The sequence below is a fragment of the Ixodes scapularis genome, unplaced genomic scaffold (assembly GCF_016920785.2).
Source record: "Ixodes scapularis isolate PalLabHiFi unplaced genomic scaffold, ASM1692078v2 PGA_scaffold8__174_contigs__length_109621045, whole genome shotgun sequence".
Classification (NCBI taxonomy): domain Eukaryota; kingdom Metazoa; phylum Arthropoda; class Arachnida; order Ixodida; family Ixodidae; genus Ixodes; species Ixodes scapularis.
In genome coordinates this window covers 2,211,262-2,230,726 of record NW_024609883.1, presented here as the reverse complement: position 1 = coordinate 2,230,726, position 19,465 = coordinate 2,211,262, and the positions used below count along the sequence as shown (strand labels likewise).

The 19,465-nt window shown below is 47.0% G+C and overlaps 1 protein-coding gene across 1 annotated transcript; it reads left to right on the top strand.

Annotated features, from left to right (window-relative positions):
* Positions 1–16,822: 16,822 nt before the first annotated feature.
* On the top strand, positions 16,823–18,744 carry LOC121833448. Its single transcript, XM_042286754.1, has 2 exons — positions 16,823–18,333; positions 18,655–18,744. Exons 1-2 carry the CDS (start codon positions 17,125–17,127, stop codon positions 18,685–18,687), a joined length of 1,242 nt encoding a protein of 413 aa, XP_042142688.1. The 5' UTR covers positions 16,823–17,124; the 3' UTR covers positions 18,688–18,744.
* Positions 18,745–19,465: the final 721 nt, after the last annotated feature.

Here is a 19,465-nt window from a genome sequence, read left to right as displayed (position 1 = left end):
AAGCAACATGGTATCAGTGTAGTACAGACGCGAAAATCGCAACGTTGTGTAGTGAACTGTTTCCAATCTGTTTCTGACGCAACATTGATCGGCACAACAAGGCACAGCGTTAGGCTACTGTTTCGAATTTCATGCTGCCTAGGAAACCGTGTACTTATGGAAAAAAAAGTTTAAGGTACAACGTTTGCCAGGCGGCATAATTTAAATGTTGCGCAACTGCAGCGCACGACATGTTTCTTATGCAACGTGGTATTACTGTAGTACAGACGCAAACATCGCAACGTTGTTTAGTGAACTGCTTCCAATCTGTTTCTAACGCAACATTGATTGGCACGATATAGGCGCAGCGTTAGGCTACTGTTTCGAATTCCATGCTGCCTAGGAAACCTTGTGCTAAAAGTCGGAAAAAGGTCAAAGGTACAACGTTTGCTAGGCAGCATAATTTAAATGCTGCGCAACTGCAGCAGGCGACATATTGCTTAAGCAACGTGGTATCAGTGTAGTACAGACGTGAAAATCGCAACGTTGTGCAGTGAACTGTTTCCAATCTGTTTCCGGCGCAACATTGATCGGCACGACAAAGGCACAGCGTTAGGCTACTGTTTCGACTTCCATGATGCCTAGGAAACTGTGCGCTAAAAGTCGGAAAAAGGTTGAAGGTACAACGTATGTTAGGCGGCCTAATCTAAATGTAGCGCAACTGCAGCGCACGACATGTTTCTTATGCAACGTGGTATTACTGTAGTGCAGACACAAACATCGCAACGTTGTGTAGTGAATTGGTTCCAATCTGTTTCTGACGCGACATTGATCGGCACAACAAAGGCATGGCGTTAGGCTACTGTTTCGAATTCCATGCTGCCTAGGAAACCGTGCGCTAAAAGTCGGAAAAAGGTTGAATGTACAACGTTTGCTAGACGGCATAATTTAAATGTTGCGCAGCTGCAGCGCACGATATGTTTCTTATGCGACGTGGTATCAGTGTAGTACAGACGTGAAAATCGCAACGTTGTGTAGTGAACTGTTACCAATCTGTTTCTGACGCAACATTGATTGGCACGACAAAGGCACAGCGTTAGGCTACTGTTTCGAATTCTATGTTGCTTAGGAAACCGTTTTCTAAAAGTCAGAAAAAGGTTGAAGGTACAACGTTTGCTAGGCAGCGTAATTTAAATGTTGCGCAGCTGCAGCGCACGACATGTTTCTTATGCAACGTGGTACTTATGTAGTACAGACCCAAACATCGCAACGCTGTGTAGTGAACTGTCTCCAATTTGTTTCTGATGCAACTTTGATCGACACGACAAAGACACAGCTTAAATCCGCTCCTTCACACTGGCGTTCGAAACGCAAATGCTTAGCGGATCCGCCTGTTTTCTTCAACGAATCGCGAGCAATTGCACTGAATCTTTAAGCAAACGCGTCCGCAAACGCAACTCAACCACCGGTGTGAATGGGCCTGCACTGCTTCGAGCTCCATGTTGCCTAGGAAACTGTGTACCAACGTTACTATAGAACCACTCTGTTAGGATGCGGTGCACCAAGGTCGGGACGCGCTTCCTGAAATCACCGCTGAGGCAAGGTTGTATAAAAACAATATTAATTATATGTCAATTACACGTCATTTGGTACTAAACTCCAATAGAATTTACAAGAAAAAAAGCTTTTTCTGTTTGCTTTACTCAAAAACATGCTTTCTGCAAGCTGAAGGTGACCACACTAAAAAAAAAAGAAGAAAAAAAGATTAAGAGTGGCAAAATGGTCGTATTTAGTTCGGTATCGGTGGACGCCAGGGGCCCAGGTTTCAGCGGTGAGTTTCCCATCTGAGTGTTCTTGGAACGTTGCAGTGTAGCAAAATTCGGAAAATGGCTGAAGGTACAACGCTCGCTAGTCTATTCGCTGCCAAAGCGGGCGCATCCCCGGTCGCGCCTGCAGAGACCTAATTGCCAAAGCCGGCGAGTCGCCGGGCTGTACACATTTGTGGCTTCAAATTTAACTAGTGGATGGCGCGCTATAACTACTTACACTTGCAGAGTTTGGATATATTACCACCGCACGGGTTATGGATATTTACTGCTAATTCATGCACGTTTTTACCATTGCGACATGGGGGAGAACGCCACAGCCAAAAATATCCCGATCTCTATCAACCCACGGCTGCAGATGACAACAGGAGATTGGCCGTTGTATTCAATTTTCAATCAATGTTTTCACATGTCCAACAAACTTTCACCATCTCGAATACGCTGTCGTCCATCTCCGAATACTTGCCAGCGAATTGCAATGTTGCAACCGGTTTGCAGTGCGCGCGGCACCCGGGTTTGAAAGCATTTGAGAGAAAGGGCACTGCAGCATTGCCACAATGTGCTGTTCGAGGCTAAGCTGAAGTGATGATGATGATAGCGTTTATTCCACTTACAAACGTGGGTTACGTCTGCCATAGTATGAAGCGGCTTCTCTCTCCCTTTGAGACTCCATAAGATACGCTAGATGGACCATTTGGTCATTGCAGGACAACTGGAAATTCGATAATGGTCACACGAACTCAAGGTTGCATGACGTTCATTCATATTAAATCAGATATGTCATCCGTAATAAATATGTTGAGAACGTGTTTCTGCGTGAATTTTTAGTCGCCAGTGGAAAGAGCCACCATGTTTTAAAGGTTGTTCCACAAGGAGTTATCTTTCGGCGAAAACAATTTTGACGCCTCACAGCAGAGACGTAGTCAGCTTCCGTTTTTAATAACTCGTTGATAATGATGAACACAGCTAGCCGGCTCCGATTCTGGCGTGCCAGCAAAGGCAAAAAGCGGGACGAGAGGGAGCGAAATTCGCAAAGCTCGGGGGCACCCGCATGCAGACAAAGCCAAGCACCACCGGCCGCGCGTTATCAGCGTTGCCAGATATCAGAATTCTCAACACGCGATGTAAATGTTGACGCAAATACTACAAAATAGAAATTAAATGAAAGAGTAAGTAAATAAAATGGGTTTGTTTGTCAGAAGAAACACGTTCTTTTTAATTTTTTTATGGAAAATAAAAATGCTTTTGAACACTTTCAAATGTACTGTATTCGCGACTCCAGCGACCTATAGGGGGCGCCACCACCAAACAAACATGGCGGCTGAGTCCAGGTCGCGTCGGCTCGGCCGTTCCGCCTGAACAAGTGGCGCGTTCAATTTAACAGATTTTCTTTTGTTTAATGCCCAATTTTATAGGTATTTGAACTGAGACGGTTAAGTGTAGCCGGTGCACATAAACTTGCAGAGCATAGTTTTGTTTTCCAATTGTGTTTTTTGTTCTTTTCGTGTCAAACTTTCGTCTCGGAGATTTCGTTCGAAACCGAAACTATGGGCTCTGGAGAAACGGTAATATACTAATCAGTTTTGATAATCTAAGGAAAGCGGCAATGAATGCAGAATTCTCCCACCGACAGTAATTTTCAGCCAACTCGCATGCCTTGACCATGCGACTTATCTGTCCGCGAAATCGAGCTTTTGTGCGTATCCGCGTTTAAGAAACAGCTTCAGTCGTATGCTCGGTCAACAACACAGGCTGCAGGAAAATTACGAAAATTAAGCAAGCGCTTCTTGAGCCAAGGAGCATGTTAACCCACCGGCACCCCACTAAGCAGCTGATACTCGTATTTCAATTCAGGTTTTAGTAGCAATCGAAAAGTCATTTTGACGAGCGGGTTATGTATTATATTATGTACTATGTCCCACTAAATCGATATTAGTATATTCTTCGGTTTGAAATATGAGCTTAGTTAACTAGCTATTAGGTGAACTGCTGAATAAAAATATATTTGACAGACAGAGGGATACTAAGTTAAACTTAACCAAATGGTTCTCGCCGGTAGCCCGGAGATGAGTGCGGACAAACTGAAGAGAGTCTTCATCGGAGATTCACGCAGAATCTCTCTGCATTGAACTTGACTTCGAATCCTGAACAGAAAAAATGAGTATTTTTGTGGTCGGTCAACCTGAGCAATGTAGACGTATATTGCTGCTGGCTTAATTCGACGGGGGTATAATATGAATATTGGAGGCGCGATAGATCATAATGCCGTGACAGTTTCTAACTTTGCGAGACGTGCCCCCCCCCCCCCCCCCTTTTTGAAAGCAGATAATTCAGGTTTTCCTGAATCAAGTGATTGCGAAATCAGCCCAACTTCTTCAGTGTGGTCCAGAGGATTTTTCGGCGAAAAGCAGCCAAGATGAATAGCCAACGCACCGACCGGCGTGGGTGACTCAAACTTGAAGCTAATCGAACACAACCAAACTCAAGAAAAGAAGCTATCGAACCTTCCCATTCACTTGACTGCAGCATTGGTGTTCCCTCCAGTGAAATGCCTCGTCTGTCGTCCTCCCACTGTTCTACATCCTCAGAAAGAAACCCCTTATCAGTTACCAAGTAGTCCTCACTTTGAATGTGATTCGAGACAGACAAGAAATCAAAATGTTTTTCCGCGATTCCTCCCCATCCAAGAAATCAAAAACACGTGATGGAAGGAAACAATCTACTGAGGTTTCGCCACACTAATGAACACCCAGGCAAACTTAAGAAGTTTTCGGACCTTCGTGAAATTATACTGTTCGCCATCGCGCCGACAATACGTGTCCGCGAAAGCCACCAAGAGATGCGGAGGGGCGCGGAGCGACCTGGACCGGCTGGTTCCCGGTTTTCCCGCTTGGTGGCGTCCGTTTTGCTGGAGTCGCAAATACGAAACAGCGTACCGCGCAGGATCACGTGATAGTTCGACCGACCCTCATTGGGCGAGAGCCGCTTCGACGCCTCGGCGCGCGCATCTTGTTCTGGGTCGGCCAACGCTCCTGGGTTAACGCGCGCACGCGCGCAGGAAATGACGTCAGTTTGACGCCGACGCGCCTGAATTCCGAACACAAATGCGCATCCGGTCTGCGCTTCAGCCGAATTCGGCAACTTGCCAAGTTGCAAAGTTTGCCGGATCGGAAACATTTAGACAAATCTGTGTCGTAATATTTGACGTGTGGTATTCCTAGGCGTTACTGGAGAGGACTGCATTGTTTTTTCAAAACCAAAAATGAAGCGGAGTTTCCCTTTCGGAAAAGGCCCCTCGCCCCCTACCTCTTCTCACCCTACTCCAAGAGTCACGTGACGTCAGGGGCTTCTTTTGTGTCGGCTTTTCTTGTACGGATAATCCTCAAAAAGCGCAGAATGAGCGGCTAGCCGCGAGCGCCACAACGACCTTGAGACTTTCAGGTGTCTTCCCCTCATTGTCGCGGGCACGCTCAATCCGCGAGACTGAGGACGGCAGCGCGGCCCAATGCAGGCCCGAGGCCGCCCGGTCGGTGGAGATCGAGGGGCCGCGGTGTGCTGCGGCGTGTCTGCACAAGGATTGGCTTGCGCAATAAAGGGTTCAGGTCGTCGATAATACATTTCTTTCCGAGACATATAAATCAAGTGGCTTTCCCTAATCTCGTCATTACTGTTCGAAACATAGATCTCCCTCATAGGTTGTTCATCCCATTTTAATTATTTTGCGAATTTATTCGTCCTTACCTCTGCTCGATCTTTGTTTTATAACGTGATAACGACCTTTAAATATTGCCGCGGGCTTCCGCGATCAACGCTTTACCGAATTTATCAAATATTGGACATGACTGGCGTCAGGAGGGTGGAAGAAGCAAGCCGCAATTTCGGCTTCTAACAAAAACGGTGCAGTCGTGAAATAAGTCTTTGCTTTACCTGTATCCACAACGCTCCATCGTTTGCACGATCATAATTTCTCAGCGCCATAGGTGTATACCACATTTTACTCATGGTTACTATAGATGTGGCCGCACAGGCTTTCCCGTTATGAGCGAGTCGACTTTTGAATGACCGGTGGCTCTCCTGAGTGAGAATAAATATTATCAACTTCTCACAACAACCACACCTTTCTCTCTTCCCCCTCCCCCCTTTCCCGAATTGTGGAGATATCAGGCAACTTCAGGAAGCAGCCTGCACACAGGGTTTTCGGCTACTTATTCTCAACACATTCGAACTTGGAAGTAAAAACATCGCATGAACGTCGCCCAATTATTTGCAACCTAAATAATGCGACTCTACTGTTAGGACCCAATCAATTTCATCATCAATAATTATTTGTTATGATTTCATGGTGAAAGCATGTTCGTCGTGATGCCACAGAAGCGGTCGATTCAAATTTCAAAGGGAGAAACAGGTCCTCGTATTTATTTTGCTGAAATACTCGCTCCTGTGACGCTCCAGTGCGTAAGGTCAAAGCAACCGAGGCTGTGGGTAATACTTTACAAACTGTCGTTGACGATGAAACATTTGCGGGAAGTGCGTAAAATTGTTTACAACATATATTGTAGCACTCTAAACAAAGGCATACCTACCCGCAAAAAAATGTCGCAATTGTCGGCAAAAAACAAACGAGCATGTATTAGCTTGCAAAAATTGTTGCATCCCCCTCACCCCCCCCCCCCCCCGGGCGCTCTCTCTCTCTCTCTTAATTTTTTTCCCCGCGCCACTCAAAGAACAGCGGCCCAGCAACGAATTTCTACCAAAACCTCGCTTCTTGGAGAAAGGACTCGGTATATGGAAGTGAATCTGCCAGGGGGTTTGTAGAAATAAGAGGCGACTGTTGAATCTAGCCTTCTGCACAAATCATGCCCCAGGATCTTTCCATTTTCCTTCCACGCGATTAGAAGGCAAGACGCTGGGTGAATTCATGTGCACTAACATGCTGCTTCTAAAAGAAAGTACCAGATCTATAGTGCATGTCAATTTAGATGTAAATAGTTTAATCAATGTACACAAACATTCTCGGCATGGAGGATGACATGGAAGCATGGCGGAAAGCAGCTTGCTGGAAAGAGAAGTCTCTATTGAATTGCAATGGTGTGAAAAATTGTTACGTATGTTTGTCTTATTTCTGTGCGAAAATAAAAACGGCGTTTAGAAGCCGAACATTGTGAGATTCGAGGAGCGCCGAAAGGACATAAAATACCGGGACAACCTGAACAATACGAGGCGCCTTGCGGCACTCAGCCTGTCCTGGTTTCTTCTTTTTCCGGAGCCTTTCAAAAGTGGATGAAAAATTATGACCGACTAACCCGACTTACCACATTAGAGCAGTTCATTTTCATTACGACAGGCTCTAGCTTCAAACGTCCTGCATAGTTCAGTTTGTACTGGTCCGTTTTTATTTTCGGTTCCTTTCAAAAAGTGAGCTCTAAACCACTGGACCAATCTACCGCATTCATAATTTGCGGAAGCGAAGAAGTGGAAATGCGACAAAAGGAAAGATTCGCCCGCGTTATTTGAGGCCTATAGAAAAGCGGACCGGATACAAGGGGGCCAAAATCTTTTACAAGAAACACACAATATTTTCTACAGTTTTGTCTAACAATATGGTATGAAGGTATACTTGAACGCCTTCATGAGTCGTTTAGGAAATGAAGCGAAACTTTGCACCGGATCATTCTACGTGTACGTCCACTACCATTCGATGATTATCATGTTTTCGACTCCGTATCTCCGATTCTTTTGACACCGGAAATGTCTCCCCGCAGTGCTGTCCCCCTTACCGAAAATGGGTAGCGCACATTTGGTCGAACGTCACTTCATCGAAAGCCGTTTCATCCAATGAACGGACATTTGATCGAACGCCGTTTCATCGAACGCCGTTTCAACGAATCGCTTTGGGCCGTTTCATCGAATTTCTCAGTTATGGCTCTGTACCGAGTTTTGGGGCATAACAGTGTTTTATAGATGTTTCAGTTTGCATTTGTTAAGACTAAGGTAGTCACTTGTAAAATTGTTTTGAAGGTAGTATCAAATTACTAAAAATAAAAACAATTGCCATGAAAAGAAATAAAAACAATTGGGTATGCGACTTACTGAAAAGCTTTACTCATGTACATACATGACTGAAAGCACGACACTGCAAATAAAGGACACACAGTTAAAACACTTTTAAATGTGTGTGCTTTCTGTTTTTGTCTCATTTTTAATTGTTTCATGTGACATGGAGAGGGGTCATTGTTTCATGGAGGCTTTCTTCTCGAAGCAGGATATGTTCACGATGGAACTTATCTCGTCACTGCACCCAGTGATATAAAAACAGAAAAAAACGAAGAAAAAAAAGAAATCAGACAGAATGAGATGAAGTTGTGTATAAAAATTAAACTAAATTCCAAAATATTGCAGACTGTAACGTTGTTCGATGAAAAGGCGTTCGATGAAACGGCTTTTATGAAAAGGCGTTCGAAGAAACGGCTTTCGATGAAACGGTGTTCGATGAAACGGCTTCCATGAAATGGCTTCGATGAAACGTCATTCGATGAAATATCCGGACGCAGAAAACAATCAATGAAATAGCGTTACTCGTTAGCTTGGAAAAAGCTAACGCGTTACAGAGCTCCGTTTCAGTTTTGTAAATGTAACGAAATACCGCGGTGTCGTTACTTGCCATGACTAACGGATGTTACTTCTACGTTAGTTTGTCGTTACTTTGTGTTTTACTGTTACTATATGACAGCTGTTAGTATATGACTGTAGAGCCTCAACCCCAAACGTGCCTATAAGGTTGTCGAACACTTCTTGAGAAACGGGAGTTTGGTGCACACGGCCGATGTTCCTCTGCTTCTTCAAGGGTGTGTTGGGAAAGTGGGTTGTAGCTTCGGTCTTTCGTTTCTCTGAAATTACCGCGAACCCTGTCAGCTTGTGCGAATAGAGGGACTGGCGGAAAAGAAAAACAATTAGGACTGGTGCGAAGCACCGCTGTTGATTTCTAGTTATCAGTAGTGTGGAACAACGAAAGAATAACTAAATAAACTGCATCACGAATTAGTATAGAAAAAAAAAACGGTCTAAATAAACCGCAACCTTAAACATATATCACATAGGCGTGTTTATATATAACTTCTATGATTCATTTATTTTCCTTCTGAATTATACAAATAACTAAACTAAAGCGTTTTCGAAGGCTTTTTCGCTAGGTTACATTAGACAGTTTTGGGTGCCAAACTGCGCATGCGCGGCCTGCTTCGCCGGAATGGAAAGCGGAGGTCAAAAAACGCGTTTTAGTAGAGCGTTTTTCTTCAGGGTAAGAGCGTTTTGAGCGGGTTCGAAAAATTTGCTTGCGTAGCCCCACAAGTGGACGTTTATAGTACTAGTAAGACAAAAAAACCTAAACGTTAACACCAAGAGAGTGTAAGGGAGCTTGTTTGTAGAGGTAGTAAAAACGAGGGCGACAATAATGAACAGAAAAGAGTAGGCACACACATGAAGAAATATTAAGCTATAAAATATAAATATAATCGTTCCACCTTGTGTGCGAGTGAAGCCGAAGGTATAAGCATGAGCATGTTGCTCGAAAGGGTACTTGCACTGCACGAGCGCGCGTGCTTATCAAGGACGCTGAAAGGCCCGCACTCGCTCTTGTAGCTTCTGCTCCACTCGAATTAAAACTGAAACAGATTTACTTATTCGAAGTAGAAAAATAAAAGAAAAGGACGAAGTTGGCGCATTGCGAGTACATCCTTTTGCGTAGTACGAGTACAGTGTTGTTCAAGGCTATAGCAAGGCATCTGCACGATGAATCCCCGCTGTTGTCAAGGAAGGAGACTTCTACTAACGAGATTAAGCTGGCGAGACATCGAATCTATGATTCGTATCCCTTGTGCCATCAAGCGCCGAAGCTTCCTTTCCGAACGCGGTTTGCTGGATATTTCCAACGTAGAAAAGAAACCCTTTAGGAAGCTATCCTGCTTAAAGAAGGACCTGGCTGCTCTGCATGCGGGCCTCCAAATACCAGCACCCGACAGATCGGCGCAGGGTGTTGCCAATCTGGCGAGACGCGTTGCATGGTTCTTCCTCGACTGGCCTATCCCAACCGCCCGTTCGTACTTGGATGAGCGTTTGGACGGAACTTGTCGGTGTTCTTCAGTTCTGTGGACCTCATCGTGGGTCACCTCGACGAGACGTTCGGCCACCTGCTCGCTGACATGAACAAACATAGGTGGTTGACCCTGGCGAAACTAGAGCTGTGCTCACAGGTGAGACCCTGCGTGGTTCGTGTAAATTTTGCGTTTCCATTGTTCTAGCACAGCTGCTCTGTCTGGTGAAAAGTTACTTTTTTCTATACGCCAAAGGTGTACATGGGCAATGTCAGGACAAGTCACGACGAGCGCGTTCGTAATCTATGAGTATTAGTAGGCCACTTTTATGAGCCTTCTTTGTTCTACTTTACGCTCTGCGAAAAGCATCGTCCCCACGGACGATGCTTTTCAATATGTTACCCGGTTTTGAAAAGAGTTACCAATAACGGTCGAAAGAATATTCCACGTCAATTTTTTGTCTGGTGAAAACCGGACAGGCATAAACAATGCAAAATTTAGCAAACACAACCCTGGACTTCTAAGCAATGGTGGTAGATTAGGACAGTTTCCAGAAGTTTCGTTTTGAATTCTCGCGTAGCGGGCCTCGCATGCACAGTTTGACGGCCTCAAACCTTAGCAGAATTAAGGAACAACTATATATATATATATTAATTTACGATACCCAGTTTTTTACAACCCTGCAATGGAAATACGCTTTATCTTAGAGGAGTAACAAGTCCCACATCACATGTTTTGGTAGTGTTTAAATACTGCCGTGTTGTAAGAGTGTTTTTCTTTGTCTTTTTTATTAGGCCGTCAAGGACAAGGGAACACCCCTGAACAACTGTTGGGGTTTTGTTGACCGCACAGCATGCCCATATGCCGTCCATAAAAAAAATCAGAAGACCACAAGAGGGTGCTCGTCGTGAAGCACCAGGCAGTGATGTGCGCAGACGGCATAATTTGACGGCTGGACGAAACCTACAAAGACCATGGGCATTTTTTTGTTTGTTTAATTTTAGAATGCATAAAATTATCACAGTAAATCATATTCAAGCTTTTGTACTGAGCGAAATACCTGTCCAACTGGGCTGAAAGGCATCTAGAAATATTTTAATAAAAAACGTTTACTAACGACTCCCATTTTACTTTCAGATGTGCGTGTGAATATTGCATCTAACCAAATTACGGTGTTACTGTTGAATTCAGCATTGTAAGAGTAGCCTATGTTGCGTGGCCTTCTATTGCAAGGAAAGACCGTAGCACAAGTGAGGCAGAAACTAGGCAGGAGCTTAAGCTGAAAAACGCACTTTCATAAACACACAAAAGAAATAAAAAGAAGTGTATAGTCAAGCAAAATGGTTACATGTCACCCCCCAAGGCAGATACATACACTGCGCTCCACTGTTAATACGAACACGAAAAAAATCGATTTTATTTGCAGTTTATTTCTTTGACAGCTATTGAAAAAGCTGAAAATTTGTCGCTCAGATTAGTGCCCCAAACGAGCGCTTTATTCCACACCAATAGGCAAATGTCAGCTCCACGAATTTAAGGTGAAAAATGAAAACAGGATATTGAATGCTCCCTCTAACAGTGTCGCGCAGTGTACATAAACACCAAGGCACCATATCACAAACCGAAGCATACGAAGAAGAAAACACTCATTTCATTGGGAGAAAAAAGTAGAGATATAAATGGAGCACTCGCTTTCGCTAATTTTCGCTGTCTTGCTGCCTGAAGTAACCAAACAAAATATCTGTCCGTTTGCCGACTGCTTTAGTCTTTGGTCTTTAACCTTTAATTTTTGGCTCTGGAGAGTCGCGGCACCGCGGAAAGCAGCAGCCCGTACCACCGAGGCCCGCAGTGCCGCGTCTAGGGAACATGGTAATGTGATGAGTATATACGTGCAAGATGACGACGACCTGGGTTGTTGGTATTGGGGAGGGTGGCAGTCCGATTCGCAGAAGTCCAGACTTCGTGGAGGCGGGTTGGGCGGGTGAGCAGCGAGCTATGAGGATCTTGCACGCCGTTCGATCAGTGCATGAAGGAGCACCAGGAACATAATGGCGCTATTGCTCACTGGGGTCCACTGGGGTCAAAGAATCATGCTCCAAGGAGGTAGTCCAGCCGAAGTAGAAGCTGCCGCCTCCGAGGAACCGAGGCCCAGGGCTCAGATTAAGACACCGCCGTCGCCCGGTGTGTCACCCTCTCAACGTCGTCGTCGTCATCTCGCATAGAAAAATCGAGCCCGCAAGCTTAGACAAGGCAGCACCTGTTCCCACCGTTCAGGGGCCGTAAAAGGATTGTGGCCAGCGATTTCTCGAAGCAGCCAGAGGTTCTTGACCACCGTGAAACGTTTTCTGGGGGACGCCTTTTCAAACAAAGTCTGCGCAGCTTCTTAGTGCAGCGAGGTTCTTAACGGTCAAGCGCGCTCCCAAGCATGATTTCAAATAGCGAGCACCCACCTTTCCAGAAAAGCACCATCTACTGAACCTTTACTGAGAGTGGAACGTACTTCTTAAAATGGCGACGATAGCGGAGCTGACGCTACACGCTCAAATCCCAGAGCGCGTCGCGCATGCGCGATGGCGACTCCGCTTTCCGTAGAGCGGAGCGGGAAACCGAAAACGGTCTACTAAAACTCTCTATTAATGAGCATCGTGAGATGTAGCTGAACAATTGCGACTAACAAAACGATCTCGAAAGAAAGGTGCGTTATTTTGGCTAAGAAGGCTTAACGACGACATTTTAAAGGAAAAAGTAAGTGACATTGAAGAATAACTCTTAATGTGCTTTTTCAAATTAGATTTCGACGTCCTGGATGTGCTCAGCAGTTTGAGTTTCGGCATACAGAGCAGACATTTAAACAGCAAATTGTCTGACTTCGTTTCGCTCAGTTTAAACATAGCACTTTAGGCTGAACTCCATGGGACGAATATACAGCGAAAAATCGACGAATTTAGCCCGGCGGCTTTTGCTCTGCGCGTGGCATCAGCACAGTTGCTGCCACGTCACGCGCCCAAGCGAGCGTGCCGTCGGGCGGCGCTCGTCAGTTATTCGTTATTTAATTCGTTGCATAATTCGCTTCATGGAGTTTAGCCTTTAGCCCGGGCCATAATAACAAAGTTTCGGTGGTCTTTCAAGATGGCAGTAAAAAGGGCTTTTATAACAAGCGTTCCAAACCGGCCTTGTTGGTCAGAGGCAGGAGTTGCATGACAAAGGAAAGTGTACTGTACACGGACTGCTCACAAACAGCGTACCTTATAACCACACTGGGTTTACTCACAGTCCGGTTTAGGCTACACAATCAACGAAAATAGGACACCGATCGATTAGATAACCCATAATAATAACCAAAAAAGATCATTGGTGATTATAAACGAAGTATAGCGCCGGCCATACTTTGGTTAATATTCCATGCGTACTCGTAGTATCTTTAGGTGTATATAAGATTAAAAAAGGTGGCGAGCGTTTATAAGCTCTTTCGTTTTACGCTAAGTTTGTCTTCCGTGTCCAAAAACTTTTTTTTTTCACTCCGGTAGTGGCAAAGTAAAGGCGAAGCAAACGAAAGCCATCACTATTACTGCTACGAATGTGTCTCTTTAGAGAAATGAAATAGTAGCCTCGACACGCAACCAGAAACTGCGAGAAGGATTACGCGGGCGCAGCGTCCAGCATAATTCGGTGTTTAATATAAAAAAAATTCGAACACCAACCAAGCCCTTCTGTAGGGACCCAACGTTTCAAGGCCAATTCGGCCTCTTCTTCAGGGGCGACTACGGCTATGGCCGTTGAGGAGCAGTGTCCTTTTCTTTTTCTTCTACGGCGTGTGTCTGGTTTTCTTGAGCAGTGTGCTTTGATGGGCTAGTTGGTTCATGACTAAATGGAACAGCGCGGAACATAGGACAGAAAGAACAGGACAACACGAGCGCTCATGTTGTCCTGTTCTTTCTGTCCTATGTTCCGCGCTGGTTTTCTTCTTCTACGGCTCTGTCTTTTTCAATAATGTGACGAAGCCCATTCACATAGGCGGATGGTAAAGCCCCTAGAGATCTGGTGATGTTCTGTGGCGTTGTTTGAATGTGCCATGATTCTAGGAACAGTCTTTTTCGAGGATTTGTCTCAACGTCAACGATGCATGCGTTGTCGCAGTCAATGCGATGGTCCTTGACGTCGCAATGCTCAGCGACCGCGCTACGCTCGTGATCGAACTTGCGCACGTCGTGTTTATGTTGACGGATTCTCTCCCTAAAGTTCTTCGTTTCGCCGATGTATGAGGCCGTGCGAACCCCGTACCGAATCTTATATACAACGCCTTGGGCCCTTTCTTTACCAGGGCGAACTTTTGGGCGTGGCATGAGTCGTCCAAGGGTAGACACAGGTTTGTGCGCTAGTTGGATACCCTCTTTAGCAAGCACACGTGCCAGTGCCTCGCTTGTTCCGTTGATGTAAGGAACGCTGATACGGGAGGTTGGGCGGAAATTCGCACTTAACTGTTGCAGCACGTGTCGTTGGTTTCGGCCTACACGGCGGGCAACGCGATGGATGAAGCTGCTCGTGTAGCCGTTTTCCTTAAGGTCAGCAATGACGGTTTGTTCCTCCTTTCTTTTGTCCTCTTCTGATGAGCAGATGGTCTTTGCCCTGGTTAAGAGTGTCCTGACCACTGACGCCTTATGATTGGGTGGGTGGCTGGATTGAAACTGGGTGTAGCGTCCAGTGTACGTCGGTTTTCGGTATACAGAGAATTTTAGCTGTTCTTTTTGCCGTTTTACTAGCACGTCCAGGAAAGGGGACGTGCCGTCCTTTTTGCGCTCCACAGTGAACTGGATGGCCGGCTCGATGGTGTTGAGATGCGCCAGGAATTTGTCGACTTCAGATTTTGCCAGGACGCAGAACCAGTCATCTATATACCGCAAGAAAATCTTGGGTGGTGTAGATAATGACTGCAGTACCTTCTGTTCAATAGCTTCCATGCAGAGGTTCGCCGTGGTGACGGAGATGGAAGCACCCATCGCGGTTCCACCGGTCTGCTTGAAGAACTCCCCCTTAAAGCTGAAATATGTACTGTCGAGGCAGAGATCAAGGAGGCAGCACAGTTCATCCACGCTGAGGTTCGTTCTGTCGCTGAGGTTTTTGTCTTTTTCTAAAGCGTTCCTAGCCGTGGCGACTGCCAGGGGAACAGGAACACTTGTAAAAAGCGAGATGACGTCGAACGATACCATGGTGTCCTCAGCGCTCAATTTTAATAGTGCAACCTTCTCTACAAAATCGCTGGAATTGCGCACATAGGTCGTCGTATTTCCCACAAGAGGAGAAAAGGTGCGATGAAGATAGTTGGAAAGAGCACGAAGTGGCGAGGTGGTAAAATCTACATTAGGCCGAAGAGGAACGCTAGGCTTGCGAATCTTCGAAAGGCCATACAAGCCTGGAGCAGATCCATTCCTACGGAGAAGTCGCAGGTGGAAGCTTCTTGAATCAGGGTGCTTCTTGAAGATGTCCGCTAGAACTTTGATCATTCTTGCCTGGACTTGTTATGTAGGGTCCTTTGGCAGCTTTTTATAAGCGGAAGTATCAAGAAGATCGTGAACCTTTTTCTCGTAGTCATCACGGTCCAAGACGACAGTCGAGTTGCCCTTGTCGGCTGGAAGGAGCACAATCTGGTCATCTTCTCGAAGCGCTCGAAGTGCTTTTACTTCTTCTTTTGGTAGGTTGTGTCGCTGATGTTGCGGTATCTTAGACAAGATGCCGATCACCTTTTGTCGGGTTCGTTCGCGAGAGCTTGGATTCATGTGCGCGATGCCGTCTTCAAGGGCTGCGACCATTTTTGGCAAAGACGGCCTCGTTGTGGTCATGTTAAACCCATGGCCCTTGGCTAATACATTAATCTCACAGGGGGAGAGTAACCTGGACGAGAGGTTCGTTACAAAAGTAGCGGTGTTGATGCTGCGTTGTGTTGTTTGTCTCTTTTGCAGTCTCGAAAACTTTTTGCCTTGAGATACTTGCTGTTTTTCAGCAGCAGTGGAGGCGACAGTTTCGGCGAAAGACTGTAGAGATGGGAATACGTCTGGAATGCTGTATTCTAGCTGCCGTCGAGTGAAAAAAAGGTCCAGTTTCTTTTTCTTTAAAGTGGCGTGGCATTCGTGGATGCGGGCTTCAATGAGACGGCGCTCAGCCTGCTCGAGGATCTTGTGTCCTTCCGGTGTATGAACGAGGCACTTAATGCGAAGGCTTTGGGGAACCACATGGGAGTCCCAGCAGGCAACCGAAAAGTCTAGGTGAGTCTTGAAAATAGAGATGCTCCGAGCAAAATTCACATACCGTTTAGCGAGCTGCGCTGTCTCCTCTCCGAAGTCAATACGTAAAGATTTAAAAGTAAACATTTGACAGATTTTCTGTCTGGTTGGGAGTAATTAATATTAAAAAATTCGAACACCAACCAAGCCCTTCTGTAGGGACCCAACGTTTCAAGGCCAATTCGGCATCTTCTTCAGGGGAGATACGGCTATGGCCGTTAAGGAGCAGTGTCCTTTTCTTTTTCTTCTACGGCGTATGTCTGGTCTTCTTCTTCTACGGCTCTGCCTTTTTCAATAATGTGACGAAGCCCATTCACATAGGCGGATGGTAATGCCCCTTGAGATCTGTTGATATTCTGTGGCGTTGTTTGAATGTGCCATTGTAGTGATCTGTGATAAGTGATTTTGCCACCAGATGGCGCAACGTGTGTTCTGTTTAGTATGCTTTGATGGTGAGTCTATCGGGTTGTCTTATCTTGTTGTTATGTGTGTTTATGCATCTATGATGTCACGTGACATATGTTAATAAAAGAGCCGCCGTCCGTCAGCGACGTCAGAGAACTACGGGACACCCAGCAGGCAACATGTCTTTGTCTCATTCTTCGTAAGCCCCGAACGCGCGGGGCCGCGGCTTCCTACCCGGCCACATCATGTGAGTGCTGTTAGCGTCCTCTCCTTTCGTACCGCCGTGTAGAGGAGATTACTACAAATTTTGGCGACGAGGTGGTTAACCGTAGTTCTCTCCGCGTCTCGGTGCACTGGCCGTGAGAGCCGACGCGATTTTTTTTTCTTCTTTGATCCATTTCGTTTCACTTGGAACACTTTCCATGGCTAGTGAGAATGGGCCCTGACAGCTGCTTCCCTTCAGCATGCGTCTCGTGACAACGTAAGATGTGAGTTTGCACTGTTTTTTGCATCGTTTCCTAAAACCTTCTACAACATATATATATAATGGATAATGGAACACAGCCTCCTGTAGCTGCCGGCACGTCAGCGCTCGCGCCGGTTCCATCACCGCCCGACTTCTTGCCAGTTCCGGGCAAGCCCGAGCGTGCATGGCCCGCGTGGAAACGTACTTTCTTGATGTTCCTTGAGGCGTCCGGCTTGGACAGTGTTGCGCCTAGTCGAAAAAAGGCGATCTTGTTTTCCATGCTTGGGGCTAAGGGCCAGAGAATTGTTGACGCTTTTCAGCTCGATGAGACTCCCGCTTCCGAGGAAGGCGATGTTTTTGAAGTCTTTTTGAGTGCTATCGAGAAGCACTTTGAGTTTTGTGGGTGTATCGCGCTGGAACGCCAAAAGCTTCGCGCTCGCGTCCAACGCCCGGGAGAAACCGTCTCGGAGTACTTGACCGCTCTGCGACGCCAAGGGTCTTTTTGTTCTTATGGAGACGCTTTGGAAGAGAGGCTTGCTGAGGTCTTTTTGGAGGGGTTGGACTCTAAGCGGGTCCAAGACCGCATCCTTCGAGAGTGTGTGGGGACGGGGGTACCCACTTTAACCCGTGTCGTTCAGCTCGCGCTGCAGTACGAGCAACTTGCGCGCACCACAGAAAGCTTCCACCTGCGAGCTCCCAGTGCTAGCGGTGCGGCGCCGGCAGCCGTTGAGCGCGTCTTTGCGCACGTGCCCATTGGAACGCCGGACGTCCAAGATGGAGGTCCATGGCCGGCTCCTTCCCGAAGTCGGTGGCAAGATGGCCGGTCCGGCGTCACTTCCAGTCACGTGCCCCGGACTTTACAACACCACCCACCCCAGCGTCTGCGCTACCCTCCTCCTTCAAGGCACGGAGATGAAGGAGTCGGTGTTCCCTGCAACTTCTGTGGTCGACGCGCCCACAACCGCAACGAGTGTCCAGCGTCTGGTGTGGCATGTTTTTTGTGTGGAAAGACGGGCCACTTTGCGGTGGTTTGTCGGAGTCGCCGCCCACCGTCGGCGGCCTTCGTCAGTGACCCGCGGCGAACGTCGTTCCCGAGCCGTGGCCAGGGCTCCGGCCGTTACTTCGCTGCCCGACCGTTTTCACGGAATGTGCCGTCAGGAGGTAACGATCCTGTGAACATTGTTGGGCCATCCCTGGTGCCGGAGATGCTGCCGAGCGTCCCCGTTGAGTCGGCCGAGCAAGCAGCAAGAGGTGTTTATCGTCGGGATGCCTTCATGGCCGACATCAAGGTAAATACAACCCCTCTTCGTCTCCTTGTCGACACTGGCTCTTTTGTGTCCATTCTGAATGAACGAGAGTTTAATGAAGTACAACGGAGTTCCGACATTCGACTATGTCCGCCCTCGAAAACTCTTGGTCACTACATGCAAGACACTATCCCTGTGCTTGGATGCTTCACCGCTCCAGTTGTTTTTAAGGATCGTTATGCACCGTTGGAGTTTTTTGTCACCCGGACTGGACGATCGCTACTTGGCGTCGACGCCGTCCAAGCGTTGCGCATGAGATTATCAGAAATGAAAATGATTATGTTTGTTCGCATGTTGATGCAGCTCAGGGAGGAGGAGTTCCACGGCAGTATGTGAAGTCGGCGGTCCCCCTGCAGCGACGGCCGTTCACCATCACGTCCTGCCAAAACCGCCAAGCGGCCGGATCTAGAGATGCAAGGTCCCGGTCATCTTCTTTTGTACCTTCGGGTGCCAACGTGTCTACATCGTCATCGGTCTCGGAAGAGACCACTCCGAAAGTTCCCGCGGACTTTGACCACGATTCGTCGACAGCCGCGATTCCGCGACGCCATCCTGAGAGCCATGGGCTCCATCAACCACATCTTCCTGAAAACCCAAGTCCTGAGAATACAAACCATGAAATCACAGCACAACTGCTACACCATGAAAATACAAATGCATCTCAAGTTTCAAGTCCTTTCCTTCCAGATCAGTCCAAGTTGCCCAAAGGCTTCGAAGAATTTGAACATCTCTTTAGTCCAGGTTTGGGTTTGGTCAAGAATTCCACCCATACTATCAAGCAGCGTTGCAACGTGCCACCGGTACAGTCCAAGCTGCGCCGTCTTCCGATGACCCTGAGGGATGCTGTCTCGGAAGAGATTTTCAGACTGGAGAGAGAAGGTGTGATCGAGAGAGTGGATGCCTCCGAGTGGGTTTCACCTATCGTCGTCGTTCGGCGGACTGACGGACGTATCCGGATGTGTGTTGACCTCCGTGCGCCAAATAAAGCGGTAGTCATCGATTCTTTCCCGCTACCCCACATCGATGAACTACTGGGTTCCTTGCGTGGTGCCAGTTGCTTCTCCAAGCTGGACCTGGCGTCCGCTTACCACCAAGTTCGTCTCGACCCGGTGAG